General features: G+C 41.8%; 1 protein-coding gene across 6 annotated transcripts in view; it reads left to right on the forward strand.

The window, feature by feature from the left end:
- The window catches only part of Madm (MLF1-adaptor molecule), a 274,209-nt gene that overhangs the window by 213,381 nt on the left and 38,279 nt on the right, over positions 1–22,549 (forward strand). For 4 of the 6 annotated variants that reach the window (XM_076180167.1, XM_076180164.1, XM_076180168.1 and 1 more), the window contains 5 exons: positions 5,680–5,810; positions 6,515–6,609; positions 7,193–7,276; positions 15,481–15,599; positions 19,331–19,511. In XM_076180167.1, coding sequence (XP_076036282.1) covers positions 5,680–5,810; positions 6,515–6,609; positions 7,193–7,276; positions 15,481–15,599; positions 19,331–19,511 — 610 coding nt within the window. The remainder of the gene's footprint in view (positions 1–5,679; positions 5,811–6,514; positions 6,610–7,192; positions 7,277–15,480; positions 15,600–19,330; positions 19,512–22,549) is intronic. The other 2 variants (XM_076180166.1, XM_076180169.1) reach the window with 1 other exon arrangement.

The following is a 22,549-nucleotide window of genomic DNA, read 5'->3' on the forward strand; positions in this document are numbered from 1 at the left end:
TCATTCTCTTTTGCTCGAGTAATAATAAATGACATGGACGAAGGAATTGAATGTTATATAAACTTTGCAGATGATGCGAAACTATTGAAGAGAGTGAGTAATGAAGAAGATTGCAAATCTTTTCAGGAAGACCTGGACAAAGTCTGGAATTAGAGTAAAAAGAACGAAGTGAATTTCAACATTAAGAAATGTAGTATAATGGAATTTGGAAAAAGTAAAAATAGAATATCCGGTCAATACAAAATTGAAACAAAGGAAGTTACAAAAGTAAACTCAGAAAGAGACCTAGGAGTAATTATCTCAAATGACATGACACAAGACAAACATGTAAACAAAATAGTTGGAGAAACCTACAATTTAATAAGATCAGTGAAAGTGGCCATTGACTACATGGATGAGGAAATGGTAAAGAGAATACTAGTTACATTGATAAAACCAAAATTAGAATATGCAGCATCACTATGGACACCCAGTACAATAAAAAACATAAAGAAACTAGAAAGAATTCAAAGAGCATTAACAAAGATGACACCAACACTTAGCAAGTTGACATATGAACAAAGATTGGACAAACTAAACTTACTAACTCCGGAGCAAAGAAGAGAAAGAGACGATTTGATAACCATCTGTAGAATTATGAAAGGGATGGAAATCCTTGATAGGGATGATATACTTAAATGGGACAGAAGAAATACAAGAGGACATGAGAAGAAACTTAAGGACAGTTACAGAAGAGATCTGAAAAAGAACAGCTTTCCAGCAGATGTACCTTCTCCCTGCTCTTTCCCCTTCAGAATATCTAATTTTATCTCCAGTTTGAGACTACTCCTCTTTCGCTTTGCCTTTCCAACTCCAGCAGTGTTTGCAGAACGTTTTGTGGCCATTATGGGTGCGTCACTGTGCGTCGTGATAATAATATCCACAAAAAACACACTGTAAGGATTTAACTTGTGTTCAAAGGGAAACGCAGGAAGAGACTGATTGTTGTGGTGGCCGCACGGCGTGGTGGCACTACGGTACGGTGTAAACAAAACACGAGTGGATACCGTATCTGTGAATTTTTCTTACTGTAAATAGAATCGAGGGTAGTAATTACCAAATACCGTAACTGTGAATTTACCATATAAAGAATTACTGTATAAGGAGGACTCACTGTACTAAGAAAATGACAGTGATGAGTGAGGAAAATGGAGAAGTAAGAAAAGATGAAGTGAAAGCAGTTATTAAAATGATGAGAGCAGGTATTAGTAAGTGAAGAGATAGGTAAGTATGTAGTGGAATGGAAAGAGGTTTCTTCAAGGTTTATGTGGATGAAGGTCAAACTGGGAAGGGAGATTTGGGTTTTTGTAAGTGTATATGGGCCTGGTAGTGAGAAGAGTGTGGAGGAAAGGGAGGCTTTTTAGATAGATTTAAATGAGTGCATAGAAGGATTAGGGAGAAACGTCAATGTAGTTTTATCAGGAAACCTTAATGCTAGGGTAGGAAATGAACCAATAGACGGAGTAGTTGGGAAGTGTGAAGTTCCAGGAAAAGATTATAGTGGAGAGTTGACGGTGGAGATGTGTCTAGAGAGTTGATCATAGTAAATACATTGTTTAGGAAGAAAGTGAAGCATAAGTACATATGGGAGAGGGTGGTGGATGAAAAAGTGGTAGATACGGCTTTAATGTACTATATAGTGGTAACCTGGAATGTAGTAACATGTTCTAAGTGAAGAGAGTGGGGGAATGTCAGAATTTTTTGGTAGAAGGTAAGTTGAGAATGTAGGATAGGGGGAGAAAGAGGAAAAGGACAGAAGGTAGGGAGGTGCTTATAGTGAACTGCTTAAATGAGAAAGAAAAGGAGAAGGGGTACAAGAAGAAACTGAGAGAGGAGTGGGAAGAAGTGAAGGATAGAGTAGAACTAGGAGTGGAGGAAGAATGGGGATGTTTCAAGGAGGGACTCACAAGGTGAACAAAGATGGTGTGTGGAACAAGGAGGACGAGGGCGGGGGAAATAGAAGGAAGGGTTGTGAGTGGTGGGATGAGGAGCAAAGAAGATTGTAGAAGAGGAGCAGCAAGCTTTCACAGATTGGTTGCAAAATAGGATGAGAGAATCATATAAGAGGTACAAAGAAAAGAGTAGAGAAGTAAAGCATAAGATAAAGGAGGCAAAGGGGAGAGCAGATGTGAAATGGGGTGAGAGTATGACAGACAATGTTGAAAGTAATCAAAAGATGTTTCGGAAGGAAATTATGAGAGGAAGAGGAGGCAAATCAAGTAGAGAAGAAATTGTAAAAGATGCAGATGGAGAGATGATAATGGAAGAGAAGGCAGTAAGAGGAAGATGGACAGAGTATTTTAGAGAGCTGCTAAATGTGAAGGAGGATAGGGAGGGAAAGGTAGTTGCAGTAGGAAGTGCAAAGAAAATGACAGTAATGAGTGAGGAAAATGGAGGAGAAATAAGGAAATATGAAGTGAAGGCAGTTGTTAAGATGATGAGAGCAGGTAAGGCACCTGGGATGGATGTCGTGCAGAATGTCTAAAAGAAGAGGTAGTGATGGTGAACTGGCTGGTGAGGTTATTTAATGTTTGTTTAAGAGAGGGTAGAGTTCCGGAGGACTGGAGAAGTGCCTGTATAGTTCCACTTTACAAGGGATAAGTGTGAGTGTAGTAGTTTCAAAGGGATCAGTTTAAGTGTAGTTGGGAAGGCTTATGGAGGGTTTTGATTGAGGGGATTAGGAGAGGAACAGTGTGGGTTTAGGACAGGTAGGGGTTGTGTAGATCAGATTTTTGTGGAAAGGCAGGTATGTGAGAAAGCTTTAGGAAAAGGTAAGGATGTTTTTTGGGCTTTTATGGATTTGGAAAAGGCTTATGACGAGGTAGACAGGAAGGGACTGTGGGAGGTGTTGCAGATATATGGGGTAGGAGGAAAGCTGCTAGGAGCAGTCAAGAGTTTTTACGAGAATAGTAGAGCTTTGTTAGAATCAGAAATGGAGAAAATGGTGTGATGTAAAGGTGGGACTTTGTTAGGGATGTGTTATGTTGCCTTGACTGTTCAATTTATTCATGGATGGTGTGGAGTGAGAGGTAAATGCAAGGGTAATGGGTTGGGGATTGGAGATTGTTAAAGAAAATGGATAAAAGTGGGAGATAAGCCAGTTATTGTTTGCTGATGACACTGGATGCAGCAGGATCAGAGGAGGGATTGAGGAAGTTAGTGACAGAGTTTGGAAAGGTGTGCAAAGGAAGGAAGTTGAAGATAAATGTGGATAAATGTTAGGTGATGAGATATACAAGGGGAGAAAGTGGCACCAGACTGGAGGGGAGTATTAAGTGAGAGAGACTGGAGGAAATGGATAGCTTTAGATACTTGGGTGCAAATGTGGTGGGAAAGGGAGTGAAGGTAGAATGTAGCTTAAGAGAAGTAAGTAAATCCTTGGGGAATTAAAGAGTGTAATGAGAAATAGACATTTGGGAATGGATGCTAGGAGGAGGAGACTGTATGAAGGAGTGACTGTGTCGACAGCACTGTATAGGGCAGAAACATGGAACATAAGAGAGAAGGAATTTGAATATGTTTGAGATGAGGTACCTTAGAAATATGATAGGGGTTACTAGGCTGGATAGAGAAACAAGAAGGGGAGGAGGAGAGTGGGGATGGAAAGGGAGTTGGGAGATAGGGATGATGAAAGAGTATTGGGATGGTTTGGACACATGGAAAGAATGAGTGAAGAAAGATTAGTAAAAGAGGTGTGGAATTAGAGGTGGAAGGAGTGAACATGAGGGGGCAAACAAGGATGAGATGGATGGATGGGGTAAAAGGGGCATCAGGAAATAGGGGAATGTCTAATGAGGAAGGACAGGAGAGAACAGAAGATAGGGGTGAGCAGAGAATGGTTGTGTATGGATGATGCTTTGATGCATGAGGTGGATTGGGTGGGAGATGGGGGGGTGAGGGTTATGTGTGGAAAATAAATTGACGCAGCCCAAAGGGATTTCTCCCCGTCCTCTGTATTTCTGCATGAGGTGATGGAGAGCAGTGGAGGGGGGGACACAGATTTAATGAAGTGGCCTTGCTGTGGTTGTGCTGTGTTTTGCAACATAGCATCTGACCCAGGGAAGTGGGCAAGATGCAGGGATGACCTGTCATCCAGGAGGAGCCAAGATAAGAGGGAGTGGAGTATGTAGAGGATGGAATGAGTGGGAGTGGTTTTTATGCCTTTGTTATTTAGCTACCTCCTTTATAAGGGGGAAAAAAGCCTTTGGTATATGTATGTATGTATGTAGTATAGCCGGTGTTACAATTAGAAATGGAGAGAGTGAGTGGTTTGAAGTAAAGGTGGGATTTCACCACAGATGTGTTATGTCACCTTAGCTGTTCAATTTATACATGGATGGGGTGGTGCAAGAGGTAAATGCAAGGATAATGGGCTGGGGAATGGAGATGGTTAAAGAAAAAGGAGAAAAGTGGTAGATAAGCCAGTTGTTGTTTGCTGACAACACTGCACTTGTGGTAAAATCAAAGTAGGGATTAAGGAAGTTAGTGACAGAATTTGGGAAGGTGTGTGAAAGAAGGAAGTTGAAGATAAATGTGGATAAAAGTAGGGTGATGAGATGTACAAGGGGAGGAAGTGGCAACAAATTAGAAGTGAGTTTCCATACACATCCAATAATGATAGTAGTATATGCTGTAGACTAACAAGGAATTGTTAAACTTGTGTGACTTTGTCCATATTCTTATATCACTATTTTGCTTTTCTGTAAAACTACTACTTGCTAAAATTCCATAGATATTTGGTATCACTGTGTGATTTGGTCAAGTAAACCTAGCACACTTACAGTCATCAATAATGTATATATTAACAAGTTGTTTAAAGATGAATCAATCAATCTATTGCCATGAAGCTATTGACAGAAAATGATGCACACTAATAGAACACAAACAACAGTTCAAAACCCAGAGAGATCTATTAGAGGCCCTAAAATGTTACTGACTGGAAATGCTCAGCCAGTGTTAGCCTCTTAAATAGATCTCTCCAAAGAAACTTGGGAATGCATTGTATGTTGCTTTAATGTTACCCTAGGGGGGGAGTGAACTGTTGACTGTTGTATTAGTGTGACTCATTTTCTTTGTCATTGGCTGAATGGCAGTGATTTGATTGGTAAATCTATAAATGACTTGTTAATATACATTAGTGATGGTTATAATTTGTATGTGAATGGTTGTGCAATGTTTCTCTGGTCATATGAAACTGTAGCACCATCTCTGGAATTTTAGCACATGTTGTTTGAGAAAAATATAACACATTGTAATTTGGATGACATCAAACAAATCTAATATTTTTGTCCCTTTCTTCAGCAGATGAAAATACCAAAAAAAATTGAATAGTCCAACTTCATTTTGTAATTCATGTGCTTACAAGTGTGAACCCACTCAACAAAAATCTCATTTTACCTCTCTTACTTGTTTATGTAGATATGAATAATTTCACTTCTTTCAAAAAGAGGATTTCGCTCATGCTTAGTTACTTGGGTTCACAGTAAATAGTGAACAAATTAAAAAAATCATAGGTAATGGTAGAAATAAGGCTTTGATAATTTGCAATTCATCAAAAGAAATTAAGATAACTTTTAAAGGGCGTAGAGTTTATATTACTCCTGGATGTAACAATGTACTGTAATTAATTTTTTTCTGCAGGTGGTATTCATCACAGAATACATGTCATCAGGCTCACTAAAGAAATTCTTAAAGACAACTCGCCGTAATGTGAAGAAACTTCCTCTTCAGTCTTGGAAACGACGGTGCACACAGATCCTCTCTGCTCTGAGGTGTGTTGAGTCAGGCTCTCTCCTACATCAGATTTTTTCCTATGTTGCTTAGGACCACAACTGGCAAGGGTGCATGAAATTTAATCATCCCAACTGTATTTCAAGTGTTTAAGTATTTGCCCCCTGAACTCAACTTTGACTAAAAGAGATCCTGCAATATTGATATCTGTATTGGGCAGGAGGGGATTGTTCATAATATTCTGTTGACTATGACAGATGGTGTTTGCATAAATGATGATTGTACTCTTTTAGTTTTGACAGTTGAGCCCAAGGTCTGTACAAGCCTGTACCCCAACCTAGAATGCCTCACCTAATGTCTTTGGCCTTGTGACATAAAGAGTTCACACATAGCCATCCATACCCTATATGGTGATTAACCCCATTTCGAGTTTCTCTTTTGAGTCTCTTCCCCATAGCACAGGTTGATGGTGGTGTGGTGCTGAAGCAGGTGGGAGGGGGAGTCTGCAAAGGATTCTACAAGGGAGGAGTGAGGTAACCTCTCTCTTCCCACACATGCCTCTTCTCATAGCTGTATAAGGATACAACCATGAATTCCAAGTCTAAAAATGACAACTCCAGGGAAACCAAACCAAAATTTTATAAACGCTCAAACGTAATGGTTGAATCCTTATAACTATGATGGCATTGTGGACGTGGTGCCTGGTGCATCGCCATATTACTATTAACCATTGTGTCTGTTACAGTTACTTGCATTCGTCCTCCCCCCCTATCATCCATGGCAACCTTACCACCGACACCATATTTATCCAGCACAACGGCCTCGTCAAAATTGGCTCAGGTAAAGTTATTTACCAGACACTTTTTGGTACTGTAGCTGGTAAGGTTTTAGTTATAAGGTTATAGTTTTCAAAGAGAACAGTGGCTTGTCTCAGGACTCACCTGGCTGGGAACCCAAGGTTGGGAAAATGAACACATATTGTCAGTTTTCCAAATTTGACGAGCACTGTGGATGATTATGTTAGCATCCTTACTAAAAGTATGAGCTGATGTAACTAAATTGTCCACAGTGATATGGCAGGTTTGGCAAAGATTTTCTCCTGTACATGTGTATTGTATTGGCACATGATGGAGTGATTGTTTTCTCTAAGACAGCGTGGTCCACAGGGGAACTAACTTGCTGGGTGGGGTGGACTGGGCTTTCATAGAGCAAACAGAGGAACATTCATTCCAAAGCATCTCAATTTGTGAAGCCTAACTTGACTGGACAGCTCCCCCATTTCTGGTGTGGTAAGACCAGACCATTTGTTCATTCAGTTGGAGTTGAGCAGATTGACTTGAGTTGGCTGAATGTGTACTGAATTCAGGTGAGATCCAAGCAAGCCACGGAAGGAAGAGAAACTGATGGAACTTATGTTTTACAGTGGCACCCGATACAATTCACTCCCATGTCAAGACCTGCCGGGATGATATGAAGAATATGCACTTCATTGCCCCAGAATATGGTAGTGAGTGAAACTTTTTGTTGTTTTTTATTTTCTTAGATTATTTTTAATTTATTTATTTGCCCCCTCCTTTCTCCTCCCTGCTATTCAGTTGAATAATTTCTTTACCCTCTCTAAGACTCCAACTTTTTTTTCTGATCCCCCTGTAATGGTTGGGGGGAGAAGCTTGCCGTCACCATATTTCCATTAATGTCATAGAACAGTGAGGGGACTAGGGACCCTCCTCTGTATTGATCCCTTGTGAAGATGAAATTTGGTCAAAAGTAAAATATTGAGATTTGCAAGGGGAGAGGGTGGTAGTGAGTTGAAGATAATTCTAAAAGGATAGAGGATGGAGGAAGTGGAGAGTTTTAAGTATTTAGGGCCACATGTACTGAGGAATGGAGGAGTTGAGGGAAGCAAGTGTCTTGGGGAAATTAGAAATGTCATAAGAAATAGATATATGGGGATGAATGTAAAGAAAAGACTGGATAAAGGGGTAATTGTGTCTGTGACACTGCATAGGGCAGAGATGTGGAATATAAACGAGGTAGGAAGGAGGAGTTTAACTGTTTGAGATTAAGTGTTTAAGAAATATGGTAGGGTTTGCAAGGATGGACAGAAAGAAATGAGGTGAGGCAAAGTGGCATTGGAAAGTGAGCTGGCAGATAGGGTCAATCAAAGAATACTGGAATGGGTTGGGCATATGGAAAGAATTAGTCAAGAAAGATTAACAAAAAAGTGTGGAAGGCAGAGGTGGATGGAGTGAACTTTGAGGGATAAACTAAGAATGTGAGGGATGGCTAGGGTAAATGGGGCCCTTTGATTAATAGGGAATGTGTGTTGAGGAGGGAAAGGAGAGGGCAAGAGATAGGTGTGTGTGGAAAGTGGCTTTGAATGAATGATAAATTTATGTGGCCCAGAGGGACTTCTTCCTTGTCTTCTTTGTATTTCTCGTGAGTGGACAAGGGGAGAGGGGGAGGGTTGTCATGTAATGAAGCAATGAGAGTAAACCAGTTTTGGCTGTTGGCCTCAGCCATGGAAGTCTTGTGAAGGGTTAGTGAATTATGAGCCTATTCTGGAGACCAGGCACCCATCTCCTTGGGACTGCATCTCTGAGTGGAGGTGAGGATATAAGAATTGTCTTGTGTGATGGGTTGACATATTGGTCCATATTCCACCTGTCAGTATTACAATGGTGCTGCTGCAGGTAGGCACAGTTCCATGCCACACATTCACTTGGAACTTCCTTTTCTTGCATACTTTTTTGCATACCTGTCCAAACTTGGTCAAGATTTTTTGTGCTTGTGGCTGATTCTGAAGAGACAGTGTCATCTTCAAATAACAACTCATTTACTTCCCATTACCTCTTATTCTCACCCACCACTTCTAGGTATCTGTCTAGAACTATTGCATGTATCTTCCTAATCACCCCATCCATATGCATATTGAACAACCATGGCAAGATCACACTAACCAGATGCAGCCTCACATTCATCTCAAACCATGTACTATCTCCATTCATGACCCTTGTGTGTGCAATACTACACACAAAAACTTTTGGCTGCCCTCAGTACACTTCCCCTGAACTCCACATATTTGTAAAAACTTCCACAAGGCTTATCTAGCAACCACTGTCTCCAAGTCCATAAAAGCCCCAAAAATGTCCTTGCATTTTGCTAAGTACATACATACATATACCAAGGCTTTTTCCCCCTTCCAAGGGAGGTAGCCAAAAAGGGAAAGGCATAAAAACACTCCCACCCATTTCATCCCCAAATACACTCCACACCCCTCCCACCCTTCCTCTCATCTGAGCACCTCCTGGATGACGGGTCATCCCTGCACCCCGCCCACCGCCCTGGGTCAGAAGCAGTGTCGCAAGACACAGTACATCCACAGCAAGGCCGCTTCATTTAATCGGCGACCCCCCCTCTCTGTCCCCCTTTGCATATAAGGAGAGGACGGGGAGAAATCCCTTCGGGCTGCGTCAAAATTTACTCACACATACTACCCCCCCCCCCACCCCCCCGCCCATTCCTCCTCATGCAGTCACATCATCATCCATATACAACCATTCTCCACTCACCTCTGTCTTCCGTCCTCTCCCTTCCTTCCTCAACAGACATTCCCCTCTTCCCCAAAGCCCCCTTCACCCCATCCATCCACCTCATCCTAGGACGTCCCCTCATGTTCACTCCCTCCACATCTGCCTTCCATACCTCTTTTACTAGTCTTTCTTCACTCATTCTTTCCATGTGTCCAAACCATCCTAATATTCTTTCATCAACCCTCTCTCCCAAATCCTTTTTCACCCCTGTTCTCCTCCTCACCTCCTCATTTCTCACTCTATCTAGCCTAGTAACCCCCGCCATACTTCTCAGACACCTCATCTCAAACACATTCAAACTCCTTCTCTCTTCTTCTCTTATGTTCCACGTTTCTGCCCCATACAGTGCTGTTGGCACAATCACTCCTTCATACAGTCTCCTCTTCGCATCCATTCCCAAATGTCTATTTCTCATTACACTCTTTAAACCACCAAGGCATTTACTCGCTTCTCTCAATCTACATTCTACCTCCACCTTCACTCCACCTTTTCCTGCTACACTTGCACCCAAGTATCTAAAACTATCCACTTCCTCCAGTCGCTCTCCCTTAATGTTCACTTCCAGTCTACTGCCACTTTCACCCCTTGTACATCTCATCACCTTACTTTTACCCACATTTATCTTTAGCTTTCTTCTATCACATACTCTCCCAAACTCTGCCACCAGCTTCCTCAATCCCTCCTCTGCTAAGTAATTCTGACATACTTATCTTGGCACAAACACTTGATTTAGGCACTTTCCTCTCCTAAATCTGTATTGCTCTTTCTAATCCTCTATTCTCCTCCTAATCTTAATGGTAAAGAAAATACTAGTCACACTGATAAGACCAAGATTGGAGTATGCTGCAACACTGTGGACACCCAGTACAAAAAATAATACAAGGAAAATAGAAAGAATCCAAAAGAGCAATGACAAAGATGGTCCCAACACTTTCAAAATTGACATAGGAACAAAGACTGTCTAAACTGGAACTACCAATCCTGGAACAAAGAAGAGAAGGAGGTGATCTATTGGCCATTTACAGAATCGCGGAAATCCATGACAGAGAAGACTTATTAAGGGGGGACTGAACACCTTGAATCATGAAATTTTCATCCAAAAATAAAATTTTAGATATGGGCATATTTGAATAATATAAACATACTAAAAGCAAAATATGAACAACTTTTTCCTCCCCAGCATAATGGAGGGAGTTTAAAGGGCCCGGGAGGCATGTCAATTTAAATGGCTCGTGCAAGAATAGGCCCAGGAGGCATGTCAATTTAAATGGCTCTATTTTTTTATGTCTGGCATCAGCGTGACTTCCTCTTCCATGTGGTGTGCACAGCACACATCAAGCCTAAGTTACTCATCAAACATCAGAGTAGATTGATGCATAAACACCTAACTGACTGTGGCGATATTGTGTTCTTGTGCCGCTGTTTGCTTTATTTCCTGGACATTACTACACTTACTAGATGTCCAATCATCAACTGCATCACGACGAAGAGGAAAACCAAGGAAGAGATGAAAAAATTGAGTCAAAAGTGCAATGAAAGTCGTACTAGATGGAGGGCAAGGCATGAGAGGAGGGATGCCACTGCCTCGTGCGTCACCACCACCTCCACTGCCAACACCATTTCCATCACCAAATACTACCACACCTGACAACACAGCTAACAAAGTGCTTTCTTCCAAATGAAGAGAAGAAGATGAGGGAAAGTCAGGTGGAGGAAGAGAAAATAGCTGGCAAAGGAGAAATGTACAGGGTTGGGATTGCACCTGTGTAGGATCAAACACCTTTTTGGTAAGCTTTATCATTCAGCAGAGGAAAGGCGCTCAATGCTGGTAAAAATAAACCACTCGGCAATGGTTTGACAAAGTGATGACACCCCAGCAGTGAGGTTTTAAACCGGTAAAAACACAAAATCTTCAATTATGAAAAGGACTGCTTGGCAAGTAACAAATACATTTTAATGTAATATATATAGTAGATATGTATATATATGAAAATATTTACTATTAACTTGTTCAATATACATTTTATACTAATGTGTGTGATATGATAAGAATCACACTATAAATAACAGAGATATACAATACTGAAAACTTTAAACGCTCGTATCTCAAAACCACAAATATTTGCAATTAAAAATATGCCAAAAACATTTAATCAATTGTAGCAGCCTGAAAATGCTTCTGGTAGTGTATAATAGGTATATCTTTATTTCCACGCCTGTTTTCATTTTTATATCTTGAAAAACAGAGCGACGGGCTCCATCTAAGTGGAAAAAAAAAAAAACACGAAAAAAGGGGTGACGTAAGTGACCATACTTACGACACCTATATCTCATGTCGAATAGCGAATTTTTAAAAAAGCAGGTGTGAAAGTGTTTATAAGATCTTTACGTATTATCATGAAAAAGCAGAAGTCTCCAGTACAAAAAATACGACGTATGTATTTGATTACGTCAAAATGTAGCAAGTTCTCTGGTTCATAATATATTTCTTTCTATATTTTAAACAAAACCTGAAATTCTCAAGTTGAAAGACTAAACTTTTTTTGTTAACCCCTTCCATATGGTGCCGCACACGTAGGCGTCATGAGGAGCAAGTGGATTCGCGACGCTGCCATATCGGCGTCTTGATTATATTTATTGTAGTCGCCCCTGTGTTTTTACATTCTCCCAAATGCGCCCTTAATCCCATTCTCTGTGGTTTTCAAAATTCGCGGGTGAAAGAGAGAACGATCGATATAAGCGGCGACTATATTTTATGATGCGAATATTATTTCGTTACGTCGTACGGCTGGCATTGGCTGCTGCCCGCGAGATTTAAGTCCCGTATTGAAGTGGTTAAGGTGTTCAGTCCCCCTTAAAGTGGGGTAGAAGAAAAACAAGAGGACATGAAAAGAAACTTTGTCGGGGGGGGGGGGGGGGATAAAAAAAAAACATGCAGAGTGGTGGATGTCTGGAACAAATTGGGTGAAACAATAGGGTGCCCAAACACCATACAAGAATTTAAGAATAAACTAGATATTGCAAGATACAAAGACAGGTCACCACAAGCACAGCTCCTTCTTGTATAATTTAACTAGGTAAATACACATCCATACATCTAACCCAAACTCTGCAAACCAACCCTTTGATAGGTACTTATCTTCCTCCTCATTGTATAACAGAACTACAATAGCCGCCATAAGTATTGATGCCACAACCTTCCCAAAAAAGCAACAAGGAAAAAATTGTATTGATATCAGAAAAATGGTACTACAACAATATATTATTGAACATTTACTCCTCCTTTAGTACTTAGTGACATTTCCCTTCCAGTTGATGACTAACATCAGTTTTCAATGGATACTATCAGTGAGATTGTTAAGCTTTTTCCACTGAGAATTCTGCCCAGATTAGTGCTGCCTCCAACTTTGGGAGTGACAAGGTGTCATACCTCTCCAGACCTTTTTTCATCAAACTCCAGAGATTCTCAATAGGGTTGAGGTCTGGAGAGTTTTCAGGCCAGTCTTCAAAGTACTTTACTTCACAATCTTTTAACCATTTGTTACACTTTTAACTGTGTGGGAGGGGGCACCAATCTGCATAAAAAAAAATCAGCCTCACACTTATCAACAAGTCAGGAAGGTAGTCATACAATGACTCTAGGTAATTGGTCTGATTGATTTTCTCATTTTTAGGCAGCACTGCAAGGTGCCTTACACCATAGTATGTAAAACAACCCAATACCATTAGCGAGTCAGGGTTCTTCATAGTAGGGGTGATGTACCATGACTGAAGAGGATCTCTGTCAGGCTGGCGGTACACGTAACCAGGTTGGTTGCTGGTCACAGTGAAGGTACTTTCATCACTCCAAAGTACCTTCCTCCACTGGTCAGTGCTCCATTCACCATATCTCTGTGAAATTCACTCACTTATGCTTCTGTACTTTAGTAAGGAGGGGCTTCCTTCTCCCCTTAAAACACTGCACGCCAATGTCTTCATGCAAGCAGCGTTGCACTGTGCGAAGAGACACACCACCTAATAACCTAGGGTTTTCCTGCTGAATTTGTTTAGCAAATTTACGAGGAGACTTGTCTATCTCACTCTTAATAACATTTAAAGTGTGTGGTGTGTGTTTCTTGGGTCTGCCACAGTGCTGATGTGGGGAGGTAGTGACACCCCCCACCATCCTTGAAAAGTAACAACCAGCGTTGCACTGAACACAATGTAACTCCTGTATCTTCTGAGATTTTCTTCACAGAATGCCCTGCCTTAAACAGGGCCACTATAGCAGCATCTTGTCATATTTGATTTCATGTCCACTACCCATAGCTGGCAACACAGATGCCAAACCACTGAGAATTTACGTAAAATCGAAGGCAAAGTGCAGAATTCCAGAAATACAATCCTCCCCCTGTTGAATCTCAGACAGCACTGAGCCTGGAAACACTGCATGCCCTGGTGGCAGCCAACCTTGGACTTGCTGCTAGGCATATGAAAAAATATCTGGCTTGCTAGGGATATTGAGGGTGAGGAACTTTCAATTTGTGGCATAAGTATTGACATAAGCATTATCGCATCCAAACTTATGGCGGCTATGGTATACATTCACTCCTCCAATCCAATATTGTTCTTTCTTCCCATAGACACACATTGAACAATCTTACCATTAATTCTGCTCCCATTTCAACATCTCAGGATGAAGGGTCATCCCTGTCCCATGCTACAATACTTAGATCAAAGGTAGTACAGTGAGGTACAGCACTTCCACAGTAGGGCTCAACAGCCAGAGCTGGTTTATCTCCACTGTTTCATCATATGGTAATTCCTGTCTCATCTACTCACAATTTATAAAGTAGATGGGAACATCCCTTTGTACTACATCATCCTTTCATCCATTCACTCCATCTTGTACTTAACCACTTCAATACGGGACTTAAATCTCGTGGGCAGCAACCAATGCCAGACGTATGACGTAACGAAATAATATTCGCATCATAAAATATAGTCGCCGCTTATATCGATCGTTCTCTCTTTCACCCGCGAATTTTGAAAACCACAGAGAATGGGATTCCGGGCGCATTTGGGAGAATGTAAAAACACAGGGGCGACTACAATAAAATATAATCAAGACGCCGATATGGCAGCGTCGCGAATCCACTTGCTCCTCATGACGCCTACGTGTGCGGCACCGTATGGAAGGGGTTAATCTTCCTCACATTTAAAGCCCCTTTCACCCCTTCCATCCACATGATTTTTGGTCTTCTCAAATTCATTCCATCCATTTCTGCTTTCAACAGTCTTTTTGCTTATCAGTCCTCGTTCATTCTGTGTGCCTGAACTACCACAGCACTCCAACAAGTTTTGCCACCCTGATTGGCCTTACCTCTACATTTCCCACTTTGACATTCTACATCTCACTTTTTCACAGAAGGTAGGGATGAGTGGAAAATGGTTGTGTACGTATGATGATGCATGGGAGTGGGTGGGGGAAGGAATATGTATGAATGATGTTTTGATGCAGCCCAGAATTTCTCCCCATCTTCTCTTTTTCTGGACAAAAGAGACGGAGAGGGAGGGAGTCACCAATTCAATGAAGCAGCCTTGCTGTGAATGTGCTGTCTTGGTGCATTGCTTCTGATCCAGGGCAGTGGGTAAGATGCAGGGATGACCCATCATCCACGAGGAGCCAAGAGAAGAGTGAGGGGTGGTAAATGGGAATGGAGTATGTGGGGATGAAATGGGTGGGAGTGAGATTTATGCCTTTGACTTTGGCTGCCTCCCTTAGAAGGGGGAAAAAGCACTTGGTGTATATACTTTTTCACACAAGGAGAGATAGCAATATGTGATGGCTTTGGTTCTCCTGTTCCTCCTATTAATCTCTGACATAGAAACAGACTCACACTGATACAGCACAGAGAAGATTCCAGTTTATTTCCAAAGAGATCTATGGGAGGGCCCAAGGATTGTTGCTAGCTACTGTGGGCTCTGAGCTTTTATTTGGTTAAACTTAAAGTAATAGTTATTATTGATATATGTAATTGTATATGTGTGTTTATATTAAATGGCATTTGTTTGAAATATAAAAACAACTGTGTTATATTTACAATAGAATATTTATGAAACCATTTCTGTTTTTCAGGTCAGGGGCCTCTTACACCTGCTGTAGATATTTACTCATTTGGGATGTGTGCCCTTGAAATGGCTGCATTAGAAATTCCTGGCAATGGTGATAGTGGAAATGTTATAACACAGGAACAGGTGGGTCACATCTCTCTCTCCTTTTTTTTTTCTTGAGTTGTACAAGGCAACAAAAATGGGACAGGGATAGAACTAGGGATCCTACTCTCTGTAGTCCCAAAGGGGACATTCCTATTAAAAAAAAAGGGGGGGGAGCATAAGAAGGTTTGGGTCTTGTAATGTGCATGGCATGGATGTGGTACAGTTGAGAGTAAAATGGGTAGTATGTGAGAAGAAAGGTGGATGTGTTGGCATTCAGTAAAATTAAGTTGAAAGATAGGGGTGAGTTTGAGTTTAAGAGTGTAGTTGGGAGGGTGTCGGGAGTGAAGAGAGGATGAGGGAGAGAAGGGATGGCTATACTAGTAAGTGAAAAGATAGGTGAATGTGTGGTGGAGTGGAAGAAGGTTTCTTCAAGGTTAATGTGGTTGAAGGTGAACTGGAAAGGGAGATGTGGCTTTTAGTAAGTGCATATGGGCATGGTACTGAGAAGAGTGTAGAGGTAAAGGTTTTTTGGATATATTTAAATGAGTGCATAGAGGGTTCAGTGAGAAATGTCCATATAGTGGTATTGGGAGATCTCAATGCAAGAGTAGGAGCTGAACCAATAGACAGAGGGGTTGGGAAGTATGAAGTTTCAGGAAAAAATTGTAGTGGAAAGATGATGGTGATGATACAAATACAGTGGGCTGGATGGAGTGGGAGGTGAGGAGATTAGGGGTGGGATGGAGTTGGGAGGTGGGGTTGATGAAGGAGTATTGGGATGGTTTGGACACGTGGAAAGAATGAGTGAAGAAAGACTAGTAAAAGAGGTGTGGAGGGCAGAGCTGGAAGGAGTGAATATGAGGGGGCGACTTAGGATGAGATGGATGGATGGGGTAAAGGGGGCATTGGAAAAGATGGGAGTATCTTTTGGCTGGAGATGGGAGAGGAGGGTGGGGTGGGTGGAGAATGGTTGTGTATGGATGATGCTGTGATGCATGATGAGAGAGTGGGTGAGGGATGGGGGTGAGGGTGTGTGTTTGGGAAGTAAATTGACACAGCCTGAAGGGATTTCTCCCCATCTTTTCTACATGAGGGGACAGAGAGGGGGGGTCGCTGATTTAATCAAGCGGCCTTGCTGTGGATGTGCTGTGTCTTGCGATACTGCTTCTGACCCAGGGTAGTGGGTAAGATGCAGGGATGACTTGTCATCCAGGAGGTGCCGAGATAAGAGGGAGGGAAGAGGGTGGATGGGGGTAGAGTATGTTGGGGATGGAATGGGTGGGAGTGGATTTTTAGCTACCTCCCTTGTAAGGAGGAAAAAGCCCATGGTATATGTATGTAATAGATATTTTGGAAAGAATTAAGAGGTAAGGGAGGCGAATTAAGTAGAAAAGGTAAAAGGTACAAATGGAGATAATGGGAGAGCTGGCAGTAAGAGGAAGATAGGCAGATTATTTTAGGAAGTTGCTAAATGTGAAGGAGGATAGGGAGGGAAAGGTAGTTGCAGTGGGAAGTGCTAAGAAAATGACAGTGATGAATGAGGAGAATGGAGTAGAAATAAGGAAAGATGAGGTGAAAGCAGTTATAAAAATGATAAGAGCAGGTAAGCCACCTGGGTTAGATGGGTGTCATATGGAGTGTCTAAAAAAGGAAGGTACAGTGCTGGTGGACTGGCTGGTGAGGCTGTTTAATGTCAGTCTAAAAGATGGTAGAGTGCTGGAGGACTGGAGGATTGCCGCTTTACAAGGGAAAAGGGGACAAGTGCGAGTGTAATAGTTTCAGAGGGATCAGTTTGGTGAGTGTAGTTGAGAAGGCTTGTGGGAGGGTTTTGGTTGAGAAGATTAGGAGAGGAACAGATGTGGGTTTAGGACTAGTAGTTGTGTGAATCAGATTTTCATGGTAAGGCAGATATGTGAGAAAGTTTTAGGAAATGGTAAGGATGTTTTTTTTGGGCCTTTATCGATTTAGAAAAGGCTTATGATAAGGTAGACAGGAAGGCAATTTGGGAGGTATTGCAGACCTATGGGGGTAGGAGGAAAGCTGTTAAGAGCAGTCAAGAGTTTTTATGATAGTAGAGCCTGTGTTAGAATTAGAAATAGGAGAGAGCGAGTGGTTTAAGGTAAAGGTGGGACTTCACCAGGTATGTGTTATGTCACCTTAGCTGTTCAATTTATACATGGATGGGGTGGTGCAGGAGGTAAACACAAGGGTAATGGATGAGGGAATACATACATATACCAAGGCTTTTTCCCCCTTGCAAGGGAGGTAGCCAAAAAGGAAAAGGCATAAAATCATTCCCACCCATTCCATCCCTGAATACACTCCACACCCCTCCACCCTCCCTCTTATCTTAGCACCTCCTGGATGACGGGTCATCCCTGCACCTTGTCCACTGCCCTGGGTCAGAAGCAGTGTCGCAAGACTCAGCACATCCACAGCAAGGCCGTTTCATTAAATCGGCGACCCCCCCTCTCCGTCCTTCCATGCATAAAAGGAGAAGACGGGGAGAAATCCCTTCGGGCTGCATCAAATTTTGCTCACACATACTACCTCACCCCCCATCCCCCTGCCCATTCCACCTCATGTATCACAACATCATCCATATACAACCATTCTCCATTCACCCCTGTCTTCTGTCCTCTCCCGTCCTTCCTCAACAGACATTCCCCTCTTCCCCAAAGCCCCCTTCACCCCATCCATCCACCTCATCCTAGGACGTCCCCTCATGTTCACTCCCTCCACATCTGCCTTCCATACCTCTTTTACTAGTCTTTCTTCACTCATTCTTTCCATGTGTCCAAATGGTGATGGAGATGGTTAAAGAAAATTGAGAAAAGTGGGAGATAAGCCAGTTGTTATTTGCTGATGACACTGCACTTGTATATGGATCAGAGGAGGTATTAAGGAAGTTAGTGACAGAGTTTGGGAAGGTGTGGGAAAGAAGGAAGTTAAAGATAAATGTGCATAAAAGTAAGGTGATGTGTACAAGGGGAGAGGATGGGAGCAAATTAGAAGTGAGTATTAGGGGGAGAGAGACAGGAGGAAGTGAATAGCTTTAAATACTCAGGTGCGAATGTGGCGGGAAAGGGAGGAGTGGGAGTGGAGGTGGAGGTAGTATGTAGATTGAGAAAAGCAAGTAAATGCCTTGGGGGGTGACCAAGGACGAGATGGATGGATGGGGTAAAAGGAGCATTGCGAAAGAGGGGAATGTCAATTGAGGAAGGAAGGGAGAAGACAGAAGATAAGGGTGAGTGGAGAATGGTTGTGTATGGATGATGATGTGATGCATGGAATGGAGTGGGTGGGGGATGGAGGGGGTGAAGGAATATGTGTAAATGATATTTTGATGCAGCCTGAAGAGATTTCTCCCCATCTTCTCTTTTTCTGCATGAGGGGATGGAGAGGGGGTCACCAGTTAAATAAAGCAGCCTTGCTACATTGCATCTGACTCAGGGGAGTGGGTGACATGCAGAGATGACCCATCATCCAGGAGGAGCCAAGAAAAGGAGGAGGGAGGGGTGGTGAGTGGGAGTGGATATATGCCCTTGACTTTGGCTATCTTTTTTTGTAAGGGGTAAAAAGCCATTGGGATATGTATGTACATTCAGATGCAAGAGTTTTGTTATTAGTAGTCTTGATATAGATTGTTTTTATGCATAGGTGGATATTATGCGTATTGATATGTTCATGTAACTTATTGAGTGAAAATTCTAGTGGTAATGTTAAACCTTTTTTCATGTAACTTATTGTTCACTTTGCAATGCTTGCAGGTTAACAAGACCATAGCCTCCTTAGAGCATGAATTGCAGAAAGACTTTATTCGCAAGTGTTTAGCTCAAGATGCAGCTAGTAGACCAACTACCAGTGAGCTTCTCTTCCATCCAGTTCTCTTTGAAGTCCATTCTCTGAAGTTGCTGGCCGCCCACTCCTTAATCCACAATCCTAAGAAATGTAAGTAATTTTACTTGTAGTAGTCTGAAGGGCTTTCTTCTTGTCTGCTCTCTAAATTCAAGAGGGTAGCCATGTAATGAAACGGTGGAAGTGAATCAGCTTTGGCTGCCAGCACTGCTGTGGAGCTGTGTCATGCTACATTGCTCCTGATGTGGGCATGGGACAGGAATGGCCCATCATCCACAAAGAGACAAAATAATAAAAAACGTATGGGTATGGGATGGGTGAAGTGGGTGTATGTCTTACCTGGCCACCTCCCATGTAAGGAGGAATGAGCCTTTTGGTATATGTAAGTATGTGTTATTACTATTGTCAGGTAGTGTAGGTTTAGTAGAGGAATAGGGTGTATTAAACCAGTCTTGCTGCAGTCACCTCTTCCTTTACACTGGGAACCCAGCACTTTACATAGCAGCTTGACAACACTGCCACTTGGTGTCAGTACACTGAACCACACAAAATCCAACATGGCTGCCCTCAGCCAAATGACAACAAATGAACACTCCAACAGTGCTCAGTCTTTTCTCTATCTCTCTCTCTTTTTTCTTCTTCTTTCTTTTCCTTTCATTTCATTTCCTTTTGCCAATTCCAATTTGTACTTCCAGCTCCTTTGCTTTTATCACTTCTTCATTGGAGTAAAACATGAACATCTTTTCATCAGGGACCACTTCCAATCTTGCAACTTCCAAAAAATCCACACACTCTACACTCCCATCAGAATCTTTTTGGAAATTGAACCAGTTTTTTATATTTTACTTTAGCTTTACCTCTGCTCACTATTCTTCCATACATGTGCTCACCAATTTTTTTTTTTTTTTTTTTTTAGTCCTTGGGTCCTTTGCCCCACTAACAGTTTAAATGGTCTTGTTTCTCTTCAAGAGTTCTCTGGCAATTCACAGTTGCTTACAATATCATTTTATCCTTTTTGTACCTCCTGTACCCTCACTACTATCATCTACTTCCTCAGTGTTTTCAGATGTCGATGCAGATAAAGCAAACCCCTTTGAATTCTTATCCACCACCTGATCACATATGCCCTCCATATTCCTCAATGCCTCCCAAATGCCAGCAGATGATCCACCACAAGTCTGAGGACAATCTGCTTGAGACCTCAGGGGAAGTTTAGATAATCGGCAAATATGGGATTTGCCATTAACACCCCCATGATGAACCAGAACCTGCTTGCCATCCCTGCCAATAACTTTACTCGGACCATGCCATTGCTGATCATCATTACGCTTAAAGTACACCTCATCCCCATGGTGAAGGTCATTTATCTTCATTGTGTGCACATTATGGTGCAAGGCTCTTTTGATCCTTTCACTAGATTTGTTCTTGAAGTACTCCCTTCGAGCTGAGTGCAGAGTAATCAAGTTTTGTCACACAGTATCTGAGCCAGAAACTGACTCTAAAGCAGGCGAGAAGCTACTGGTGACACTGTCTTAGCAGACTTGTTGGTGATGGCTGATGCCACACAATATCTTCTAGCAAGATCTACAATGATAAGAAACAGGTGTTGTCATACCTGTTTCAGATTCATTGCAATTACTTCATTAAATTTCTCTGCCATCTGCATATTGACAATTGGTCTAGGTTTTGGGCATTTATACTTTATATACACTTCACAATTTTCAGTAACATTTCTAATTGTTTCTACATGTTGCTCTCCAACATCTCATTATTTTGCAGCATCCCTATTAATCTCTCTGCACTCTGACGGCCAAATTGCTGATGAAGTTTTAAAACAGTTTTACTGCTACCTGGTGAAGCCAGCAACACATTCTGGATAGGTTCTAGTCACAAGAACAATGGCAACATGTAGTGACCTGACAATACTACCTTCAACTTCACCCATCTATTCATAATCTTCACTGAATCCTTACCAAAATCAAGAATCATTTTCCTTTTTTTCATTGACTGGTTACTAATCGGAAGTGGAAGATTTTCACTCGACAACATCTGTTGACAGCTCTGATCTCACACCTCCAATCCAACATGAAAACACGACACACTTAATGGATTTATAGGTTACACCATCACCAAACATAAATGTAAAGCTAGATTTTTCTTCTCTCACCATGGCCAACTCTTCACAGGGTGTTCAAGTAATTAGCCAACCAATGTTGACTGCTAACTGTAGTTGAACAATTGGTATTCAAAATACCACAATTTTGAGACTCCTTAACCAAATGCATAATCTTGATTTGTTCGACTTTTGTCATTACTAGTATACCCAACAAATACTGACATTTGTATCATATGTTCCTCACCATCATCACCAGTATCTTTCACTCATACCCCTAAATGACACCTCATTATTCTCGAATGAATCCAGACAATATTGAGCCCAATGGTAGTGCTAATCTCATATCACACATCGTGAAACTTGGCAATCATGACCCAAAGGATTGAGTCTTCAATTAGTCCCTTGATCACTCAAGTCAACTTGTGTTGACATTGCTGCTCCTTTTCCTCTTCTTCGAAATCTGTATCTCTGTATCCATAGGTGGCATAATAGACCTCTTTATTATCACCACAAAAAACAGGCTCAGCTTTAATTCTTGAGGGACACTGCACCTATGTCCACATCTGACTCCTGAGTTGAGTGCACACTCAATTGGTGACCAAGAACACATTTTAACCACTTCAGTACGGGACTTAAATCTCGCGGGCAGCAGCCAATGCCAGCCGTATGACGTAACGTAATAATATTCACATCATAAAATATAGTCGCCGCTTATATCGATCGTTCTCTCTTTCACCCGCGAATTTTGAAAACCACAGAGAATGGTATTCAGGGCGCATTTGGGAGAATGTAAAAACACAGGGGCGACTACAATAAATATAATCAAGACGCCGATATGGCAGCGTCGCGAATCCACTTGCTCCTCATGACGCCTACGTGTGCGGCACCGTATGGAAGGGGTTAAAGTAGATTTCATAAAAGTATAGTTGATTTCGGAGATCACTGACATCATAATTTGAGTCTCACGGTCAGCCAAATTGCTTGAAGCAAGAAGCATAATGAGGAGGTGAAAGAG

The sequence above is a fragment of the Oratosquilla oratoria genome, chromosome 44 (genome assembly GCF_046742065.1).
Source record: "Oratosquilla oratoria isolate Oo_2021 chromosome 44, ASM4674206v1, whole genome shotgun sequence".
NCBI lineage: Eukaryota > Metazoa > Arthropoda > Malacostraca > Stomatopoda > Squillidae > Oratosquilla > Oratosquilla oratoria.